The sequence below is a fragment of the Eschrichtius robustus genome, chromosome 9 (genome assembly GCF_028021215.1).
Source record: "Eschrichtius robustus isolate mEscRob2 chromosome 9, mEscRob2.pri, whole genome shotgun sequence".
Classification (NCBI taxonomy): Eukaryota; Metazoa; Chordata; class Mammalia; order Artiodactyla; family Eschrichtiidae; genus Eschrichtius; species Eschrichtius robustus.
Window position 1 is genome coordinate 9,101,236 of NC_090832.1, and position 19,520 is coordinate 9,120,755.

The 19,520-nt window shown below is 50.7% G+C and overlaps 1 protein-coding gene across 4 annotated transcripts in view; it reads right to left on the reverse strand.

The window, feature by feature from the left end:
* TULP4 (TUB like protein 4) overlaps nucleotides 1-19,520 on the reverse strand; it is a 238,543-nt gene that overhangs the window by 3,868 nt on the left and 215,155 nt on the right. For all 4 annotated transcript variants that reach the window (XM_068550912.1, XM_068550908.1, XM_068550911.1 and 1 more), the window contains 5 exons: nucleotides 13,226-13,370; nucleotides 10,377-10,521; nucleotides 8,248-8,341; nucleotides 5,082-5,225; nucleotides 87-2,602 (listed from right to left, as the gene is read on the reverse strand). In XM_068550912.1, coding sequence (XP_068407013.1) covers nucleotides 87-2,602; nucleotides 5,082-5,225; nucleotides 8,248-8,341; nucleotides 10,377-10,521; nucleotides 13,226-13,370 — 3,044 coding nt within the window. The remainder of the gene's footprint in view (nucleotides 1-86; nucleotides 2,603-5,081; nucleotides 5,226-8,247; nucleotides 8,342-10,376; nucleotides 10,522-13,225; nucleotides 13,371-19,520) is intronic.

Consider the following 19,520-nt stretch of genomic DNA (forward strand, 5'->3'; position numbering starts at 1 on the left):
AAAAGTGCTCCCAAAGGCCAAAGTTCAGAGACCTGGCAGGACCCGAAAGTGGCATTCTGGCCACACCCCAGCACATGGCTTCTTACCTGCCGCCCCTCCAGCTCGATCTGGAAGTTCTTTGCCGACTCCTGGGTCACCCGCCCCCCGAAGTCCAGCTGGTACACCTGGGTGGCCTCGTTCCAGAGAGGCTGCTTGTTGGCCATGACGTACACGAAGCCCTGGCTGCCCAGCCGCCCGTCCTCTTTCTCGCTGGCTTTCCTGCACTTGAACTCCTCCAGCTCGCTGGCCGCCCTCAGGCTCCTCTTGCTCTTCCAGCCCTTCTTGCTGCCCTGGCTCTGGTTCATCAGCTCGTCCCCGCTGATGAACAGCTCCGGCTCGCTCTCCGAACTGTCCTGGAACTCATTTGTCTTATTCAACTTCTTCGACTTCAGCTGGTCTTTCTGACTCTTCACTTTCTTCTTCTCTCTCCCCAGGCGGGGGCTGGAGATCAGGGAATTAAAATCACTCAAAGTCCGAGCCTCCTTCTTCACTTTGCCCTCAGTGATGGCCTGAACATTCCCCTCCTCGGCCCGGCTGTCCAGCCGCTTCCGGTTCTTCTTTCCGAACTTCTCCGTCCGCTGGGGGACCGGGCTCTCCGTCAGGGAGAGCACTTCCTGGAAGTTGTCTGCGGTCTCTACCATCACCTCTGTACCCAGGTGGCTTTGGAGGTCCGTGGGCGGCGGGGACACGAGGGGCTTCTCCACCACCAAGTGCGCCTTGGGGGGCAGAGCGCCCTGGGGGTTCTGCACGGGCGGGCACGCGCTGTAGGAACTCCAGGGGTGCAAGGCGATGGGTGGCAGCTGTAAACTCGAGCAGGCGCTGCTTCCCGGATACATGGGGGGCAGGGTGCAGTAGGAGAGGCCGGGCGGGTAGGCCGTTTGGAGAACCACCGCGGACTCCTGTTGTGCAAACTGTGCTGGGGCCAGAGCGTCTTTCGGGGAGCAGGGAGCCTGCACCCCCGCCAAAGGGGAGGTGTTATAGCCTCCCGGATAGGGCACTCCCATGCCATAGCCTGTCTGGAAAGTGGCAGTAGGGCTGGCGGGAGGCTTGGGGGAGACGAAGGGCACTCGGGACACATCCAGGTGCTGGCTCTGACCTACCATCAGAGGGGGCAGCTTCAGGGGGTTGGGCACCGCGGTCTGCGCCGTCCTTTCCTGAGGAACCCAAACATCCTCCCCCAGCACGGGCTCCCACTGGTAGGGGGGCGGCCGCTTCACGGGCACGGAGGCTTCGCTCAGCGCGGGGTGCCGCAGCGGCTTCTCGGCCTGACAGTGCTGGGCCAGCGCCTCGTCCTCGGTGAAGGCCGAGTTGACGTAGTCGGCGCGCTCGCGGGCGCCGTCGCCCGCGCTCAGGAGGCTGTAGGACGACTGGGAGGTCAGCGGGGAGGTGCTGGCCGCGTGCGCCAGGCCGGCGCCCGGCTGCGCCCCCGTACCCGGCTCCGGCCGCCCCACCGCGCCCGCGCCGCTGCACTGGCTGCAGGTGTACAGGGCGGGCGGGGGCCGCGCCGGGAACTGCGCCGCGCCCTTGGGCCTGGGCGGGTGCGGCGGCGGCCGCGGGGGCTCGGCCAGCGGCGCCGCCTTGAGCGCCGCCTCGCGGTTGTTCCTGCGCAGCGTGACGTGGATGAGGCCGCCGTCGGGTCTCTGGCCCGCGCCGCGGCCGGGGCCGGGAGGGCCCAGCGGGCCGGCGAGGTCGGGGTAGGGGGGCGGGTCCCCCGGGGGGATGGAGTAGCGCGGGACCGTCAGGCGGTTCAGGGTGGCGCTGGTGCAGGGCTGCGGAACCTTCTTCTCGGTGGCGGTGAGCCTCAGCGTGGCCGAGCTGCCCGGGCCCGGGAGCGCGTAGGTGTTCTGGGAGCAGAGCATGCGCGTCCGGGGCCGGCACACCTCCTCCACGTTGCCGCTGCTGTCGAAGGTGGTGATCCTCTCGTAGCCCAGGGGCGGCTGGTAGTGCGCCGCCGTGGGGTAGGGCGAGAAGTCGCCCTTCTTCAGGCACGTGTCCAGCGGGGGCAGCGGGGGCGGCGGCGGGGGCGGCGGCGCCGCGGTGGTGGGGGCCGCGGGGATGGTTCCCGGGTAGGGGGGTGGGGGGTTCATCTTGGCCACCTGGACCTCCTGGGGGGCGCTGAACACCACCGCGTCCCCCTCGGTGGCCAACTGTGGCACTGGCCGCAGGGCCTTGGCTGGCTTCTGCAGGTGCTCGTGGTCTCGGTCCCCGTGGTCCAGCACGGACAGCTGGATGGCCCCCTGTGCTGGCGGCGGCAGGGACAGCTGAGGGGGGTTGGGGATGATGCGGCTCATCTCCACGCCCCCGAAGATCACCTGGCCAGGGCTGGAGTAGCGGCTGGCCACGGGGTACTGGGCGGCGCTGTCGCTTGCGTGCTCGGCTGCGCCCACGGCTGTGGTCTGATTGGTCAGGACGTCCAGCTGCACATTCTGGTTGGCCAGCAGGGACTGCACCAGCCCGATGCTCTGCGTGGGGGACATCGCTTGAGCCGAGCTGTGGATGGGGGCGATGGGGATGTTCACTGTGCAAGGTGGGTTGTTCTCGGGCACACCAGATGCTCCTGTCACTGAAAGGAAATTAGAAAGATGAACTGCTTACAAAGAAAAACACTGCCATGAAACTGGGTCAGAATAAGCAACACATCTCGACTCATCCAGTCCTTCTGCATACAGAATGCAGTCGCTACAGAGGAAGGTGTGTTTGCTTAGGGAAAGCTGGACAGTTCACACAAGTTGCACGACACTTCCCTAAGTGTTTCTAGAAGGACACACAGGCAATCCCGATGGGTTCTTCAGGGCGGCCTGCAGTCGTCCATAAGCTAAGGGCACTGCCAGAGCTTTTCAATAAATAACCTCTGAACCTTCTGAATTTGATACCATGTACCTGAATGGCACCATGGCAAACGATTAAGTGTTTAAAAGATGCTTTTAACTTGTGATATTCATAAAATGGCCCACTCTTTTGCGCAAGAAGAGGGCCCTGGTACAGTATGAAACGCCACTGAGGACTCAGTGCCTAGGCTTCTTCTGAGTGGATTCATCCAGGGTTACGGACTGGTTAGTGTGGGAAGTGTCATGCAGCAGGTGTGTGTCTGAGATCTGTACAGCAATTAAGTTTCTGTAAATAGAACCATGTGAAATGCAGTAGAGAAACCAATGAAAAGACTCCTCTAGCAAATCTGCATACGAGGGGAAGGGTCATTTCCTAATTTAGCTGCTTTTTAGCATTTCAAATGGTATGTAAGGTGAGCCCCATTGAACAAACCCTGTAAATATATCCGATTTGTACACAGTGGAGATTTAATAAAGCGTGCACTTGAGCGAGGATCTGCAGACCACGTGCACGTGCTCAAGAGCCACTGTCTGAACTGCCCTGTGTCAAGTGCTCACCAAGCACGGCAAGCTGGCTCATGTGGGCCTCTAAGTGCTGTGTGGCAACCAGTATCCGAGCAGGAAATAGAATTTAACAGGCTAATTGCAGAGGCTGGCTGACCTTTCACCAGAACTTCAGAATGAAACCAGCTGGTTCATGAAAAGCTAAGCCCGCCCTCAGCGCCTGTAACAGACTCTCCCCTTCCCGGGGGTCCTCTCGTGAGAGGTAACTATCTCCTGGCTGCACGCATCTGGGCCCTGTCCCAAGCTTTCTACTATTCCTGTTCAGCTTCCTCTTCCAGATGTTCTCTCCTCGGTATGGAATACTGACGGCAGGTGTCTTCCCCGCTGAACGAGACGAGAGTCTCTTGTCGCGTCACGAAGCACTGAGTTTAAGCTCTGAGACCAAACGTTCCCTCCTCCACAGGGAACCACAGACGATTACAACAACAGCTGAGCATTAGAGAGAGCTCTATCCGTCACGTTCTGGGGAAACGGAGGGCGATAAGGAGAAAGTGTAAAAGATACTCCCAGATCCAAGGCTGTGAACTAGCAGGGCACAGGCTACACGCTCAAGGACGTGCAGCCTCACCAAACCGCAGGCTAACACGGGTGCCAGACCTCGCCCATCCTGACTGCGTGAGTCCAGAACATCTGCTCCACCCGTCAGGAGAGGTAAACCGTCAAGAGAACCACAGGCGGCTACCGTCAGAAAGCACAGTCATTTTACAGGTAAAAACCTGCGCTGAGAGAAGGCAGACGACTCCCTCACGTTCAGAGCCTGAGTTGGGATCAGTGTCCAGCCCGTCCCATGGCGAGACTAGAGCCCCTCTCTTTGAGAATGACCAGGTACAGGAGAAGTCAGTGGCCCATGCAGGGCTCCTCTGGCTCAGAAACCAGAGACTTTCAGAACCTTGCCTGGTTGTAAGTAGAGGAATCTCCGTGTTTATAAAATTGTTGCAGGTGGACTTCTTTTGAGAAGAGTCACAGACAATAATTGGGAGACTAATTAGAATTCATTCCAATCTGTTAATCAAAACAGGACCCCCTGACTAGAAAGCACTTAAATTAACCTAAGATGCTGCAGATATTTCAAAATCTGTAAACTGGGATTTTAAAACCTTGTACCAGATTTTACTTTTAACTCACACCAGGCTTCTATTCTATGCATGGAGACCTGCACTGCACTTGAGAGAGAGATGTTGAAGTGCACAGGTTTTCTGCCCGGGAGACGGGGCAGGTTTGAGAAACCGGGCTTCACGGGCATAGGGCCATCTGCGTGATGTCATTCTCGAAGCAGGGACTGAGAGGACGAGGGCTGGCCTAGGGTCCGTGAGACAGGGTTTCGGTTCTGATTTCTGAGTCCTGATGGGTCCCGTTAACTTCTCTTTATCCAGGCACGTGACTAGGAGGATTACCGTGAGGGTAAAACGAGGGGGTAGGAGTGCTCACAGCCACCTCAATCGTCCTTGCTCTGGCAGCTCCCCTCCTCCCCAAACTAGTGACAGTATATGACCTTTCTGCCGTGACACCTCACATGCCTTCCAACCTTGCTGAGGCGGCGGGCGCAGCCTGACGTGCTGTAAGCCTCAACTACCACCACCCTGTCCCCCAACACGACCCGCTGAGAGAGGGTGTGGGCTCGTGACAAACAGCTGACATGCGTGAACACACCTGGTAAATCATCTTCATCTTCACTGAAAACATTTGGGTTGAAGACAGGTAAATTAACAAAGTCCATGGAAATCTTCCGAACCTCCGGGAGATAGATGGTCATCTGCCGCGGCTGGAGATGCAGGAGGCTGGTTTTATAGATTACTGGTGGGGAGGAGGAGGAGGAAAGCACGGTCAACACAGAGACACGGCAGAGGACAGCCAGGGTGCCAGCAGAGTCCCTCACGGGAAGAGAAATGGGGCTGCGGTGTCCCTGCCCTCAGAAGACAGATCTGTGCGGGCGGGCTGAGAGCCTGAGGGCAGCTCTGCACCTCCCCCTGGCGCTCGACCCGCCACCCCGGACACGGTGCAGATTCAGTGACAACAAATTCTCGGTCTAGCCCGGCCACTCTGCCAGTAGTTTGTCTACAGAACCACACATTTCAAATGTTAAAAACTTACACTCTTCTTTGGAATGAACTGGGTATGATAAAAATATTTTTTTTAAATCTCATTTGCAATCAGAAGGATAATTTAGTGAAAACAGTCGTGATAACCAGAGTGCCGAGCTCAGGGGAATCTCGGGCAATCAAGGAGCTGTTTGAAAGCAACTATGACAGAAGGGGTGACGTGACTCAGGTAGGAATAAAATGCTGCTTTTATTCAGGACTGGATTCTTATCTTACTGACTTTCTATTTCAATTTCATGATCAGGATAGACACTTACGGGGAACTGCCACATGCTTTCTTTAAATACTAAGGTTTACTTTGATTAATGGGGACATTTAAGAGAAGGCCTAGATTGCAACTAAAATATTTAGAGACAAAATAAGCTGAAAAAAATAATGAATCTGAATTTAAGTTTCACGGTAGATGAGAATCAGGATGAAATTGCCCCGTCAACTTTCTGTTTACACTCTTTCCTGTGACATATGTAGAGTTTCTTTAATTATTACTATTTTAAGGTTTGTGTTAAGATAAGCCAAGCCCTATCTCCACAGCTGTCACCTCCAACAGCCTGGTGGCTGACTGGCCAGCAGCCCCAGGGCGCAGCAGACTTTCTTTTTTGAAGCACCTTTGTTAAGGTGGGTGCTTGGACTGGCGTGGGCTAACATGATTTTTCCAACCCAGCAGTCCTTACAGGTCTTTTTCATCTCCCTTGCCCACAGAAGAGAATATGAATTTCAGCTTAAAATCTCTGGATGGCCATATAGCTTAAGAATTAATGCATTAAAGTGCTATTCTTTGTCATTCAGATTGACAACGAGAAATAAAATTAAAAATCTCAGGAGGGATTAAGAAATAACATCAGTTGCCTCCAGAGGGGGGGAGAAAAAAAACTAGGTGGCTGGGGGTGAGGACGAGACAGCTTAACTGTATACTCCTTTAAATCTTTTGAATTTATTCCATATTTTTAAAATTAAGAAATGTAAAAAATTAAAAATAGAAAATTTCGCAGGCCAGATCGTTCTAATAGAAAGAAACAAATTATTATCCAATTATCCAATATAAAGTAACCAACAGCACTCACTTTTTTTTCTTTTAATAACCACAGGCCAGGCCATACAGACTTCTTGCTTTCCATCCACATGGGTAAGCTTACCAGAGTATTTAATAGGGTGCCCATATGTAATATACCTTCTAAAATCCACGAGTTACTTTCTTCTCTCTAGTAGCATCAAATGGAAAATTCTCTTCGCTTGCCGTATGGTACCAGCTAAAACCCTCTTTTTAGAAAGGTCAGTGACTAGGACGGTGATTTCACCGCAGTCATACAGAAGGCTCTGCTCTCGGGCACTCAGATTCCTCAGACTGCAGCAGGACGGGCCTCAAAGGCACTTACGGGCCCTCCCATCTTAAGGTCTCGTTGACCCACTCGTGGATCTACTCCACGTCCAAGAGATAAGGGCAGGCAGAATGAAAAGATCCAGTAAGTAAATTCTCACTTGCATTCCTTTTTTCAATGTTTATAGTCAGCAGATGGCTAAGTTCTCAGCTTACTGACATGGGGATGGTCACAACCCTCGCACAGTGGTATCAGAACCCCCGTGTACACCAGCAGCGCACTGCTGAACTACTGGAGAACAGGCTTTTTGTGGTCTTCAGAGGGTGTCCAGGTTGTGGAAAATACCCTAAGAGATTTCTTTGCATTACGTACAGGGATAGTCTATTCTTTTTTCCTAAGTCAGTTTTATATTTTACCTTTATTCCTCCCTCTTCTTTAAGCTGAATAACTTCAAAATGAAAAATCCACCTGCAGCGCTACTTAATAAGCCTCTGAAGATACACACACAGCAACATAACTTTTAACGTCTGCTTTGCAAGAATTACTTATTTGAAAGGATCTGTGTTTGAGACAGCTCTAATAGGCAGATTCAGAATTAAAAAAATAAATAAATAAACAAAACATTTTTAGTAGGTTACACAGAGCACATTCAAGATGGGGCCACCAGCCATAGGCTGGCCAAGGCGGCCTTCTGGAGAGGTGTGTGCATGTCAAATCATCGGGCCACCCCACAAGGTGGCTGTGCCATCAGGAGGAAGCCGCTTGGAAAAGGACCTTCTGTCATTTCCCTCCCTCACTGTCCCGGAGTACAAGTGACACGTTAGTGCTACTCACTCAAGTCGGGTACCGAGGAGGACGCACACTCTGGGTTCTCGCCCAGCTCTGTCCTCCGTTGGTTCCATTTTCCCCGATGTCTCAAGCTTCCAACAGATAGGATATTTATCTGGTACTTAGAAATGAAACCTATAAAGATTTACCACTAAGAACTGCACTAACAGTCAGCCAACGTGTTCTAATAGCCTCCGATGCTCTCTTCTCGACTTTCTTCAGAAGTTTCTTTTGCCTCAAGAACCTAAAGACACTGGTACCAAACTCTGCCCACGGTAAAAAGCCAGAAATCAAAATAACCAGAAACCTATCAGAGCTTTTGGTTATTTCTGTCATTTTTATCAGTCAGGGCTTATAGAGAAAAATGAGAGCACCACTGGCAAAAAAAAACCAATTAGAGCAATAATTCTAATTTTTACAAAATCATGGTGGCTAACTTGGAGGTTAAACTTTGGGGGTAAAGTACATGCTAATCTTTTGGTGTCGTTAAGAGCTCGTGTTTCACTTCAGGCCACTGGAGGTCGAAGTTGATTTCTCAGCCTGAGTTCCGAGTGGGATGCATGCAGGGCTTACCTGCACCGAGGTTGGTTGGCAGGAAAGCAGCCAAGCCCACAATCTTAAATTTGGTTCCCCAGATATTAGACGTGACCTGAGCAAGATAGTTGTGCTGTGGGGGGAAAAAAAGAAGAAAAATCACAATCTCTTTCCATATTTTCTATCAATCACTTAAGAAGTAAGAATGCTAACACTTTTTGCTTAAAAAGTCGCCGGTGGGCACTGACAGAAATATTCATTCTCTATATCATTCCACCGTTTTCAATACCAGACGCCGACAACAGCATGCCAGGCCCTGTTTTTAAGTGGTGGCTCGCGGGCTGTGATTCTCGGGTCTGGGAGTGAGGGGTGGATGGTGTCCCAGCGTGCCTGTGTGTGGGTAGGTTAGAAAGGTCACAGAAGTGACGTGGGCACATTTTTCTTCACCTCTCCTTTTGCCCCGGTCACTGATCTATTACACAAGGTACCAAGCTCTGACTCCATTCTTAGCCTTGATATTTCTCCCGGAAGCATCAGTTGCATTGATACCAGTACGTCCTGAGACCACCCAGTTATGTTTTTTCATTCAATTAAATTTCAAAAAACTTAAAAAGTTATCACTGTGCCCAAACCACACGTATGTGTAGGGTGTGTGTGTGTGCATGTGCAAGGGCAATAATAAAGACGAATAAAATCTAGCTCCTCAAGAAAAGGGAACCCTCCAACACTGTTGGTAGAAATGCAAACTGGTGCAGCCACTGTGGGAAACAGTATGGAGGTTTCTCAAAAAACTAAAAATAGAACTACCATATGATTCAGCAATTCCACTTCTGGGTATTGTTCTGAAAATGAAACTCCCAAAACACTAATTTGAGAAGATATGTGCACCCCAAAGTTCACAGCAGTATTATTTAAAATAATCAAGACGTGGAAGCAACCTAATTACCCATCAAGAGATGAATGGATAAAGAAGCTGTGGTATACACACACACACACACACACACACTGGAATATGACTCAGCCATAACACAGAATGAAATCTTGCCATTTGTAACAACATGGATAGACCTAGAGGGTATATGCTAAGTGAAATAAGGCAGACAGAGAAAGGCAAATACTGTATGATTTCACTTATACGTGGACTGTAAAAAACAAACCAAATGAACAAATACAACAAAACAGAAACAGACTCATGGAGAACAAACAGATGGTTGCCGGAGGGGAGGGTGGGGGGATGAGTGAAACAGGTGAGGGAGATTAAGAGCTACAATTCCAGTTACAAAATAAATAAATCACAGGGATGAAATGTACAGCATGGAGACTACAGTCAATAATATTGTAATACCTTTGTATGGTGACAGACAGTAACTAGATTTATCATAGTGACCATTTTGAAATGTATAAAAGTATCAAATCACTACGTTGTACACCTGGAACTAACATAGTGTTGTAGGTCAATTACACTTAAACCTCCCCCCGCCCATACACACATACACACACGCACTCGAGAGAGCTCATAACCTAATGGAGGAGATCAGGCTTGTAATTATTTGCAGACAGAGAGTCACTGAGACATGTTATAAGGGAGCTATAAACAACATGCTTTGGGGTTTACAGTGGCTGAGTCAGGGAAGGAAGGCTTCGGCATGGAGGTGAACTTGTATCTGTAAGCGTGAAGGCAGAAACAAGGGGGAGGAGACGAGAGGATGGGCCCGTTGACCCGGAGACGGAGAGAGACGCAGGCAGAACAAAGGCACAAAGGTGGGAAGAGGCCAGTCAACAATGAGGCTGCGGCCCCCGGGGTGAGGGGGACCAGGAGGGAGACAGGCAGGCCAGACTGAGGGGCCGCAGCCGGGGCTGGGCTCCTGCAGACACTGGGAGTCACTGAGGGGTCAGGAGCGGTTTGAGGGAGCAGAGGTGGACATGAGGATATGTCTCAAGCAGAGCTGCCTGGGAGAAGGTTCTCGTGGCAGCAGCAGGGATGCCTGAGGTGGGAGGGAGGTCCAGCGGGACGAAGAGGTGGCAGGGGCACCGAGGGGGGCAACCAGGGCTCCTCTCCAGGGCGCCCGGGTCCGGCACTGCCGTCCCAGGCACGGAGACGGTCCCAAGGGCTCAGCCGCTGTCATGCACGCACGAGGAGGGGTGCGTGGCGGGGCTCAAGACACTACCTGAGTGATGTCTTCAAAGGGAAACTCCCTCCGCGTCAGGCTGGGCGAGCCGATGGACGGCTTGCGCATGGGCAGGCGAGGAGACCGGGATATCTCCTGAGCAGCACGCGACAGCTTGGGGGACTTGCGAGCCTCAATGTTGATCCTGCGGAGACGAGGCCATGGGTCAGGCACCCACCGGCGCTCTCGGACCCTCCTCACTTTCTAGCAGCCCCCCGTGGTGTCACTGTCTCAGAGGCTGGGCCCTTAACTTAATCAAGTCCCTCCCACCCGCTTTTGCCTTATGAACATGAGGAAAGAAGGACAGAATCGTATATCAAATAGCATATATTTAAAGCATACTGCGATTAGATGAAGCGATACACTTGTAAGGAACCCCTGAGAATTAACTTTTACTTCCTGTTGACGAAGAGTACGTTTAGAAACGCCTTCTGCCGGGGTTTACAAAATTAGTCCCGGGGAAAACGGTGGGTGGGGAGGGTTATTTCTCACCTTAAGACCACCATGACTTCACAGTTCCTAATACATAATGTTTGGAATTCAACAGACTTATCTAGCATTTCACCACCTGCAATATTTAAATTAGATCCGTAGACCTAAAGTTTTTCTTCAGTTCCTATGCTTATGACATGGGGAACATACGTGTTTAATGCCAATCTACCCCGAAGAGAGTATTATAAAAATGAACATGGTAAGGTTGATGGCGTTCTATGAAGGAAAACCATTAAGCCGCACATATACTGCTTGAGAGCTTGATAAGATATCTGGGGCTGAGGGGGACAGAGCTGGTTAAATCTCTGTGCGAGGACAACCAGCCTGGCCGCTTTGCGTAGGGGATTCAACGCTGGGAAAGACGGAAGGAAGGAGGACCAGCTCTGGAGACTGCCACGCCCAGGAACTTCAAATGGACATTTACACGTGAAGGATTTGACTACTTATGTGTTAAATGGCCTCTCTGCTTAAGTAATGGGAAGAAGCGGAAACACTGCAGAAGTGTAGGTAAGTTCATAATCTAATTTGCAAATTAACAAGCTTAGAATAAAGATGAAAAAAGAAATCAATCAGCTTGCTAGAGCAAATGGATATCTACCTGGGGAAAAAAAACCAAACATTTACCCCTAACTCATATATACATAAAAATTAATCTGTGGTATAAAATTAATCTGAGAGCTAAATGTGAAAGCTAAAACTTCACAAAGCATCCAGAAGAGAACAGAAGAATGTCTTCATGACCTTAGGGTAGACAAAGATTTCCTAAACAGGACAAAAAAAAGCACTAATCATAAAAGAAGATATTCAGATATTAGATTATATGATAATCCATATATCTGCCAAAGGACTCATAGTTAGAAAACACAAAAAAGAAGATACCCAAATGGCCAACAAACATATGAAAACTTGCTTAGCATCATTAATCACTGGAGATAACTAGGATTAAACTATTGGGTTGGCCAAAAAGTTTGTTCGGGTTTCCCATAAGATCATATGGAAAAACCCAAACTAATTTTTTGGCCAAGCCAATACACCCAAATACCACTTCCCACCCACCAGAATGCATACAATTTTTTAAGTGACCTTCAGCTGCAGGTAAGAATGGAAGCAGTGGGAACTCTCATACACTGCTGGTGGGAATTTAAAATGGTACAGGCACCTAGGAATACTGTTTGGCAGTTTCCCATAAAGTTAAACATATGTCTGCCCCACGGCCCTGCAACTCCCCTCCTAAGTATATACCTGGGGAAAACAAGTGCATACGTCCCCAGAAAGTCTTGTATAAGAACGTCTACAGTGGTTTTTATTCATAGTAGCTCCAAACTGGAAACTACCAAATATCCATCAATTGGTAAATGGAATAAATACATTATATTTGTAACAAGGGAATTTCATAGAGCAAAAAAGAGAAACTGTTGATATATGCAATGACATGCATGAATCAAAATCATTATGTTGAGCAAAAAAGCCAAAAAAAAAAAAAAAAAAAAAAAAAGAGCATGTATTGTTTGATGCCATCTACATGAAGTTCAAGAACAAGCAAAACCAACCTAGGGCAACAGAAGTCAGAACGGCGATTGCCCTAGGGAGAGGTATCGAACAGGAAGGGCCCAGGGAACTTTCCAGGGTGACGGAAATCTCACCTTCAACTGGGTGGTGAATACACTGGTTTATCAACTACACCGTGCTTATGTGTTTAAGATCGGGCGGGACTCTGTATGTGAATTACACCTTGGCTTTGCACAGCATCACAGAGGGATCTTAGTGAAGATCTGGTCCACCCTTTAACTTCCATAGATAAGGAAAGTGGTGTCCAGGTCAGGGAGCCAGGATGGGGCATGTGGGGTTTCTTATCTACAACAGTGGGGTTTCTTATCTACAACACCGTAGGCCCTTCCACCTCCTCTCAGCTTTCTGCCGCTCCTTAGGGCAAACTTCAGGATCTAATTTTTTTTTTTAGTTCACTATTTTTTCCCTATTACAGAATTATAGGCATGTAATTTTGCATCTTCTTTCACCCATTACATACACTGTAAAAACATTTTTCTTACTTTTCTCAAACTGGAAGGTAAAACAAGCTCCCTGGCTATGGCCACCCCATGCCACCCACCATCAGTGCTAACCACCCCTGGAAGTTCTGCGGGTTTAGCAGACTTCCTACTGGATGTCTTTTTCTATCCCAAAGGCAAGGATGAAGGAAGCTGTGATTACGGCGGTCAGATCTTCCAGGCGAAAGGCGCCGCCGCCCTCTGGCTGTGCTCTTCAGCTGCTGGTTTCGGTGGGATTCTGCTGCAGACACAAGAGACACACCTTCGGAGACACAAAAGAGGGAGCGCACCCCTAAAGACCGCAATTACCTTGGGAGTTTAGGTGACTTGCTAGCTCGGGAGATTTTGGGGGACTTCTTGGCAGCCCAGTCATCACTCAGTTCAATGTCACTGGAGTCTGAGCAGTTGCAGCTGTCAATCATCGTGGAAATCAAGCTGTTCCCATAGATTTCATCTGGTGAGACACCAACCAGCAAATTTAGGGGAGTGATGTCAATTAGACCCTAACAATGGTCATTACTGGAAACCAGAGGACAGACTGACTCTTAACAGGCCATCAGTTTAAGTCTAGAGGTTGAAACAGAAAGGGGCAGGACATTGTTTTCCATCTACCTTTTTATGCTCTTACATTTCCTAAGCAAAAGTAGGCACCCACTTCTACTGCTATCAAAATGGGCATGAATTTTAATGCCTCTGGAATGTACAGAACAGTCTGGCCCTGTTTACTGTGCGGAAGGCTGGAGCCCAAACGGCTGTGCTGTTGCGCCTCATGACACACCAGGCATCCATCTGGGGCCACACAGGCTTGCGGCGGCCCCGGAACCCAGGCCAAGCAAGGGGCTTGCTGACTCAGTGACTCCCCTGAGGGCCTGCTGCTGACCTGGGACCCGGGAAGACCCCTGTTGGTTCCAGGCCTGCTCTGGACTAAGACCCATGTCAGGCCTGTTTCAGGGACTCCCAGAAGTTTACATCTGGATGCCAGGTGGTCTTGGAAGTGCCAAAGGGTGCCGGTGGGCCTTGGCTCCTCCACCTGCCGGAGCTGCTGGCTTGCTTCGAGCAATGGCTGGAAGGAGACCCATGCGATAGAACATTCGGCGGTAGCTGTGGTGCCTGTATGGGGGCCAGTTGGCCATCAGGCAGAAGATGATGTGCACAGAGCAGGCTGTCACCAAACCGCAGAGTAGATCAAGTTCGCGTCCAACGTCCTCCCCAAATCCCTTCTTTGCTGCCTTCCTCACCCCCTCACGCCCCTCACCCCCCAAAACCCAGCTCTGCCCTCACTGGAAGTACCCCGTTCTTCAGAATCACTTTGCTGACAAAGCCTCATCCCGCCAGGCTCCAAGAGCCTTGCCAGGTAAGAGAAAAAGGCACATGAACTGATTTACAGAACGTGAGAGAGCAGATCGTTCAGAAGGGCTGTTTATACTGGAAAGCATGAGTCTGTTAATGCAAGCGCGGCGCTAAGTTTCTGAGCGTGTGGAGGTGACACCTGTGGACAGGGGCCTCTCTGAGGCCACAGGAGGCAAAAAAGCAGGACAACTCGGCAGGGAGGCTGCCGACGCCCAGCCGCCACTACCTCACCCCCTTAAACTGCGGCTTGAATCAGGCGGCACAGCTCCGGCACCCAGCAAGCCCGAGTGCGGTGCATCTGAGTTCCACCACGCCCCGAGCAGTGCTTTCTATTACTTCATTTATAATTAATCGCAAATTATTCCTGGATCGAAGGAAGCTTGGCCGTGGTTCAAACAGGCATGTGAGCTCACAGGACGCCTTCGCGTGTTCACGAGCGCAGAGCCAGTCCACAGACCTGAGGAAGTTCAGTAACACAACGCAACACTGACCTACCCTTGTTAACCACTGCTATATACCATACCGTTTGCTCGTTTCCTTCACTGAAGTCTTAAGTCTGTTTGGGCTACCGTAACAAAATACCACATGCCGCGTGCCTTATAAACAACAGAAATTACTGTCTTGCAGTTTTAGAGGCTGGAAGTCCAAGGTCAGGGTGCCAACATGACCGGGTTCTGGTCATGCCCTCTTCGGGACTGTAGACTGCTGACCTCTCACCGTGTCCTCACGTGGCAGAAGGGGCCAGGGATCCTCCTGCAGGCTCTTTTATAAGGCACTAATCTCATGATTATAAAGGCTCTGCCCTCATGACCTAATCACCTCCCAAAGGCCCCATCTCCTGATACCATCTCACTGGACGTCAGAATTTCAACACCTGAATCCTCTTTTGGGATGGGGGCACAAACATTCGTAACTCCTTTATTAGCTGTCTCCCTAGTGTGTAATTTCGCCATAAAAAATAATGAAAAATGAAAGGGGAACATTAGAAAGGACATAATAAACATGAGAAGTGAGTAACAAAATTATAAAGACTTTACTGTGAAATACAAAATATGTGAATGCATTTAAGATGTGTATTGATTCATGGCAACACTGTGCAAATAACTGATTTTATTTTGTGGGTTGTACCTAAGCACTTGTCTTCCAAGTCTTTTGTTCATACGTTATTTTTTTTGCTTGTTTATTTGTCTCATTTGACACTGCACTTTTTTTTTCTTGCCAAATTTCTTCCTTCATTAACAGAGATACGTTGGGACTTCCCTGGCGGTCCAGTGGTTAAGAATCTGCCCTTCCACTGCAGGGGGCACAGGTTCGATCCTTGGTAGGGGAACTAAGATCCCACATGCTGCACGGTGTCCTCACTAGGCCTTTCCGCAGTGCGCACATGTTGGGGGGGGGGGAGAGAGAGAGAGAGAGAGAGAGAGAGAGAGAGAGAGAGATCTCTCTTCTTTCCCTTCGTCTTACAAGGCCACCAGTCCTACGGGATCAGCACCCCATGCTTACAACAGCCTCGTTCAACCTTAACCAGCCCTAAGAGCCCGAACTCCAAACAAAGCCCACAGCATCCCACCCCTGCTGCCCCGCTCAAATTCATGGCAAGCTCCCATGCAAAATACACTCTTCCCATCCCAACAGCCCCCAAGGTCTTATGACCTCATACCAGCATCAACACTCTCATCTAAAGCCCAAGGTCTCATGTAAATATCATCTAAATCAGATGTGGGTGACACTCAAGGTACAATTCACACTGAGGCAAAATTCCTTTCCAGCTGTGAACCAGTGAAAGCAGACAAATTATGTGCATCCAAAATACAGTTGTGGGACAGGCACAGGAGAGGGATTCCTATTCCAAAAGGGAGGAGAAAAAGGAAAGGAAGAAAGGGTGATGGGTCCTAAGCAAGTCCAAAACCTAGTAAGGGGAATTCCATTAGATCTTAAGGCTCAAGAATAATCCCCTTTGGTTCAATACTCTGTGTCACCTCCGTGGTACGCTGGGCTGGGGTTCAAGGCTCTGGGCTGAGGCCGTCGTGCCTGTTGAAACCGAGGCGGTGGCCCTGCTGACCTGGGAATCGCCGCTGGGGTCATTCTCCCTCTTGAAGAACAGAGTACGTTCCTACAAACGGCTCTCTCATCCCATCCTGGCAAATCCAAGATGTCCAACAGCCTGCCTTCATCTCATCCTGTGTGGAAAGGCTGAGAATTTTCCAAATCTTCAAGTTCTGGTTCCTTTGTACTTAACAATTTCTTCTTCAATTCGTTCTCCCCTTTCTCGTTTTACTCTAAGCACTCCAGACGAACCGAGCCACTCCTTCCAAACCACTTAGAAATCTCCTGGGGTAAATATCCAGTTTCACTGGCTTGCAAGTTTTATCCTCCGCAAAACACCAGGACACACTTCAGCCACGTGCCCTGCCGCTTCATAACAAGGGTCACTTTCCTCCAGTTTCCAATAGCATGCTCCACGTTCTGCCCGAGACCTCACCAGAAATGGCCCTCACTTCCACATTTCCAAGGTGCCCTCGGAACTCCTCCAGCCTCTACCCAGGACCCAGCGCCAAAGCTGCTTCCACATCTTCGGGTATCTGTTTCAGCAGCACCCCACTTCTCAGTACTACAGTCTGTATTAGTCAGGGTTCTCCACACACACACACAGGAAGAGGGAGCGAGAGGAGGGGAATTGGCTTGTGTGGTAACGTTGGCTGAGAAGTCCCAAGGTCAGGGGGCCAGCACGGCCATGTCCTTGGCTTGCAGACCCACACCTTCTCACTATGTGCTCCCATGGCCTCTCCTTGGTGTGTGCACACGCCGGGGGGCGGGGGGGGGGGGGAGCGCGCACGCGAGAGAGAGCGAGCGAGAGAGAGCGAGAGCGAAAGAGAGCGAGAGCGAAAGAGAGCGAGAGCGAGAGCGAGAGCGAGGGAGTGAGAGAGACAAAGAGAGAGAGAGCTCTCCCTCCTCATTTTCTTAGAAAGCTATGAATCCTATCGGATTAGGAGCCCACCGTTATGACAGCGTTAATTACCTCCTAAAAGCCCTGTCTCCAAAATACAGTGTAACACTGGGTTAGGGCTTGAACATGTGAACTTGGGGGGGGCACGCAATTCAGTCCATCGCAAGCTCTAAGGATTCCTTTTGAGAACTGGTGGATTTTTGCTAAAAAAATTATTGGGATTCATGTTATCTATTGTAAGAACATACAGTGGTAATTTTGAGGAACAGATCTGTTAAGTTGCTTGGAGAACACCTACAACAGTGGATCACAAACTTTAGAACATAACAATCATCCTGCACACCCATTAATCTGCAGATTTCTAGGCTTCCCTCCAGACCCGCCGAGTTAATCTAAGGGGCAAGCCCAGGAATCTCTATTTAAGTAAGTATTCCAGGTGACTTAACAGGGAGGCGGCCCATGGACCACATGTGAGAAACAATGATGTGGAGGTTTGAAAGAGTTAATCCGCTTCTCACGATGAGAAATTGCTGGCTTCTCCTTGTCAGGGAGCATTTCCTTCTCTGCACCCGTTCACATTCACCATTCGGCTGGCAATTAAGTCATATTCTGCCTGTGACACATCTTCTATTTTTGTCTCAAGGTATTTAAATCTTGACTTTTTAAATGAACTTTTCGAGTGTTGTCTTGCCGTCCAAAAGGGATTATAAACTCCCTGAAAGCAGAGACACCCTGGCGTTGCTTCACAGCTGCAGGAGATTCAAGGACCGTGTACAAAGTAGGCACCAAACACACCTTATTGAATCACTTTGCTTTACAACTTTTAACTTCTTTTAATTAACTACAAAAATAAAACAGCTCTCCTTCCCCCCAGGACTGTCAGTGACGGAGCCAGTCCGGTGTCGTTCGAGCTGATCAATGTGACCTTCCAGGAGCAGCAGGCGCTGGGACGGCCGGGCCGGGCTCCGAGCAAGCACGGTCTTGGAGGCTGCGGACCCAGGGCCCAAGGCAGACCCACCCTCCCCCCACCCCCCGGCTTCTGTCCTGTTCTTCAGCAGGGAATTCACGCACCGGGGGACAGAAGCAAGCTCTTCACCCAAGTTCCCCTCAAGATGTCACCTGAGCACAGGCTCTATGAAGTCACGTGCCCGGGAGGAACCTGGGAGGCAAGGGCGCCCGTGAGAAGCAGGGACGCGTGGGCCGCTCAGCCCTTCTTCACACGTCCCCTCGTCGGCCACGCTCATCGTCAACAGCTCTCTTCTTTCCCGCCCCCTGAAACGCATTTTCCTTCCAAGTTAACGTCCACCGCTCGCCAGTTTTTCTCACTTTGCCCTCCTGCCTCCACCTGCCCCCGCGCCAGCCTCCACTCCTTCTACTTGCTCTCGCTGCTCCTGAAGACAAAAATCTGACTAAGGTAAGTACAGCTGTACTGCTTTCAATTTTATACAGTAACATTGGTAGCAGAATGTTGCCACAGATGCTGAGTGAATAAAGAAAAGCAGACAGAGGTGGACTGACTACATGAAGCACTAGAGGGGCAAGGAGGCTGAGAAAGCCCACTGCACTGTGACACTAGGATGACTCTGGTCATCCCACGACCTGTGGCTTTGGGGACATAATGAGGGGCAGAGCCCAGTCTAACGGGCGGGAGCGTGAGTGGGAGACGGGAAGTGGAGGGAATAAAGATGGACTGATGGAAACAAACCCAACTCAGCTCGTGTCGTTTCAAGGTCAGGTGCGTGCCAGTCCCTGGGGGTACCACGATGACTCAGTTCCCTCCCCGCAGGTCCCCGGGATTCGGGGGCCAGACGGAGCCCTGGCGTGACAACCACCGCGGGCCCTGAGGGACAGGGCGACGGGCAGGACTCCACAGGGAGGCGGCAGCACCTTCGGGCCGGCAGGTCCTGCTGACGGGGAGACGCAGGCCATGCCAGTCACCAGGTGGGGGGTCCCCGGGTACCAACAAAAAGAACACGGTTCCTTCCCTCGAGGCTCCCAGAGAGAAGTACGCAGAGCAGCCGGACACACCACCGAGTCATGAAGACCAGTCTAGGAGGGTTTCTGGAAGGCAGGGGTGGCTCATCGCGCCAAAACCTCTATGGGTGAGCAAGCGGTTTTCCTTGGCAGCCGGCGGAAAAGCCGTTAACGGTGGATTAGAGGGGAGCAGAAGCAAGGTGCTAGTGGGAGGCGGGGAGCAGGCTGGGGGTCTGAAAACTCCAGTTCTGTCGTTCCCTCTGGGGGGGCGGAGACAGCACCTCACTACTACCTTCCGACGGCCCCACGGCACACGAAGGTCCTCAGCGAACC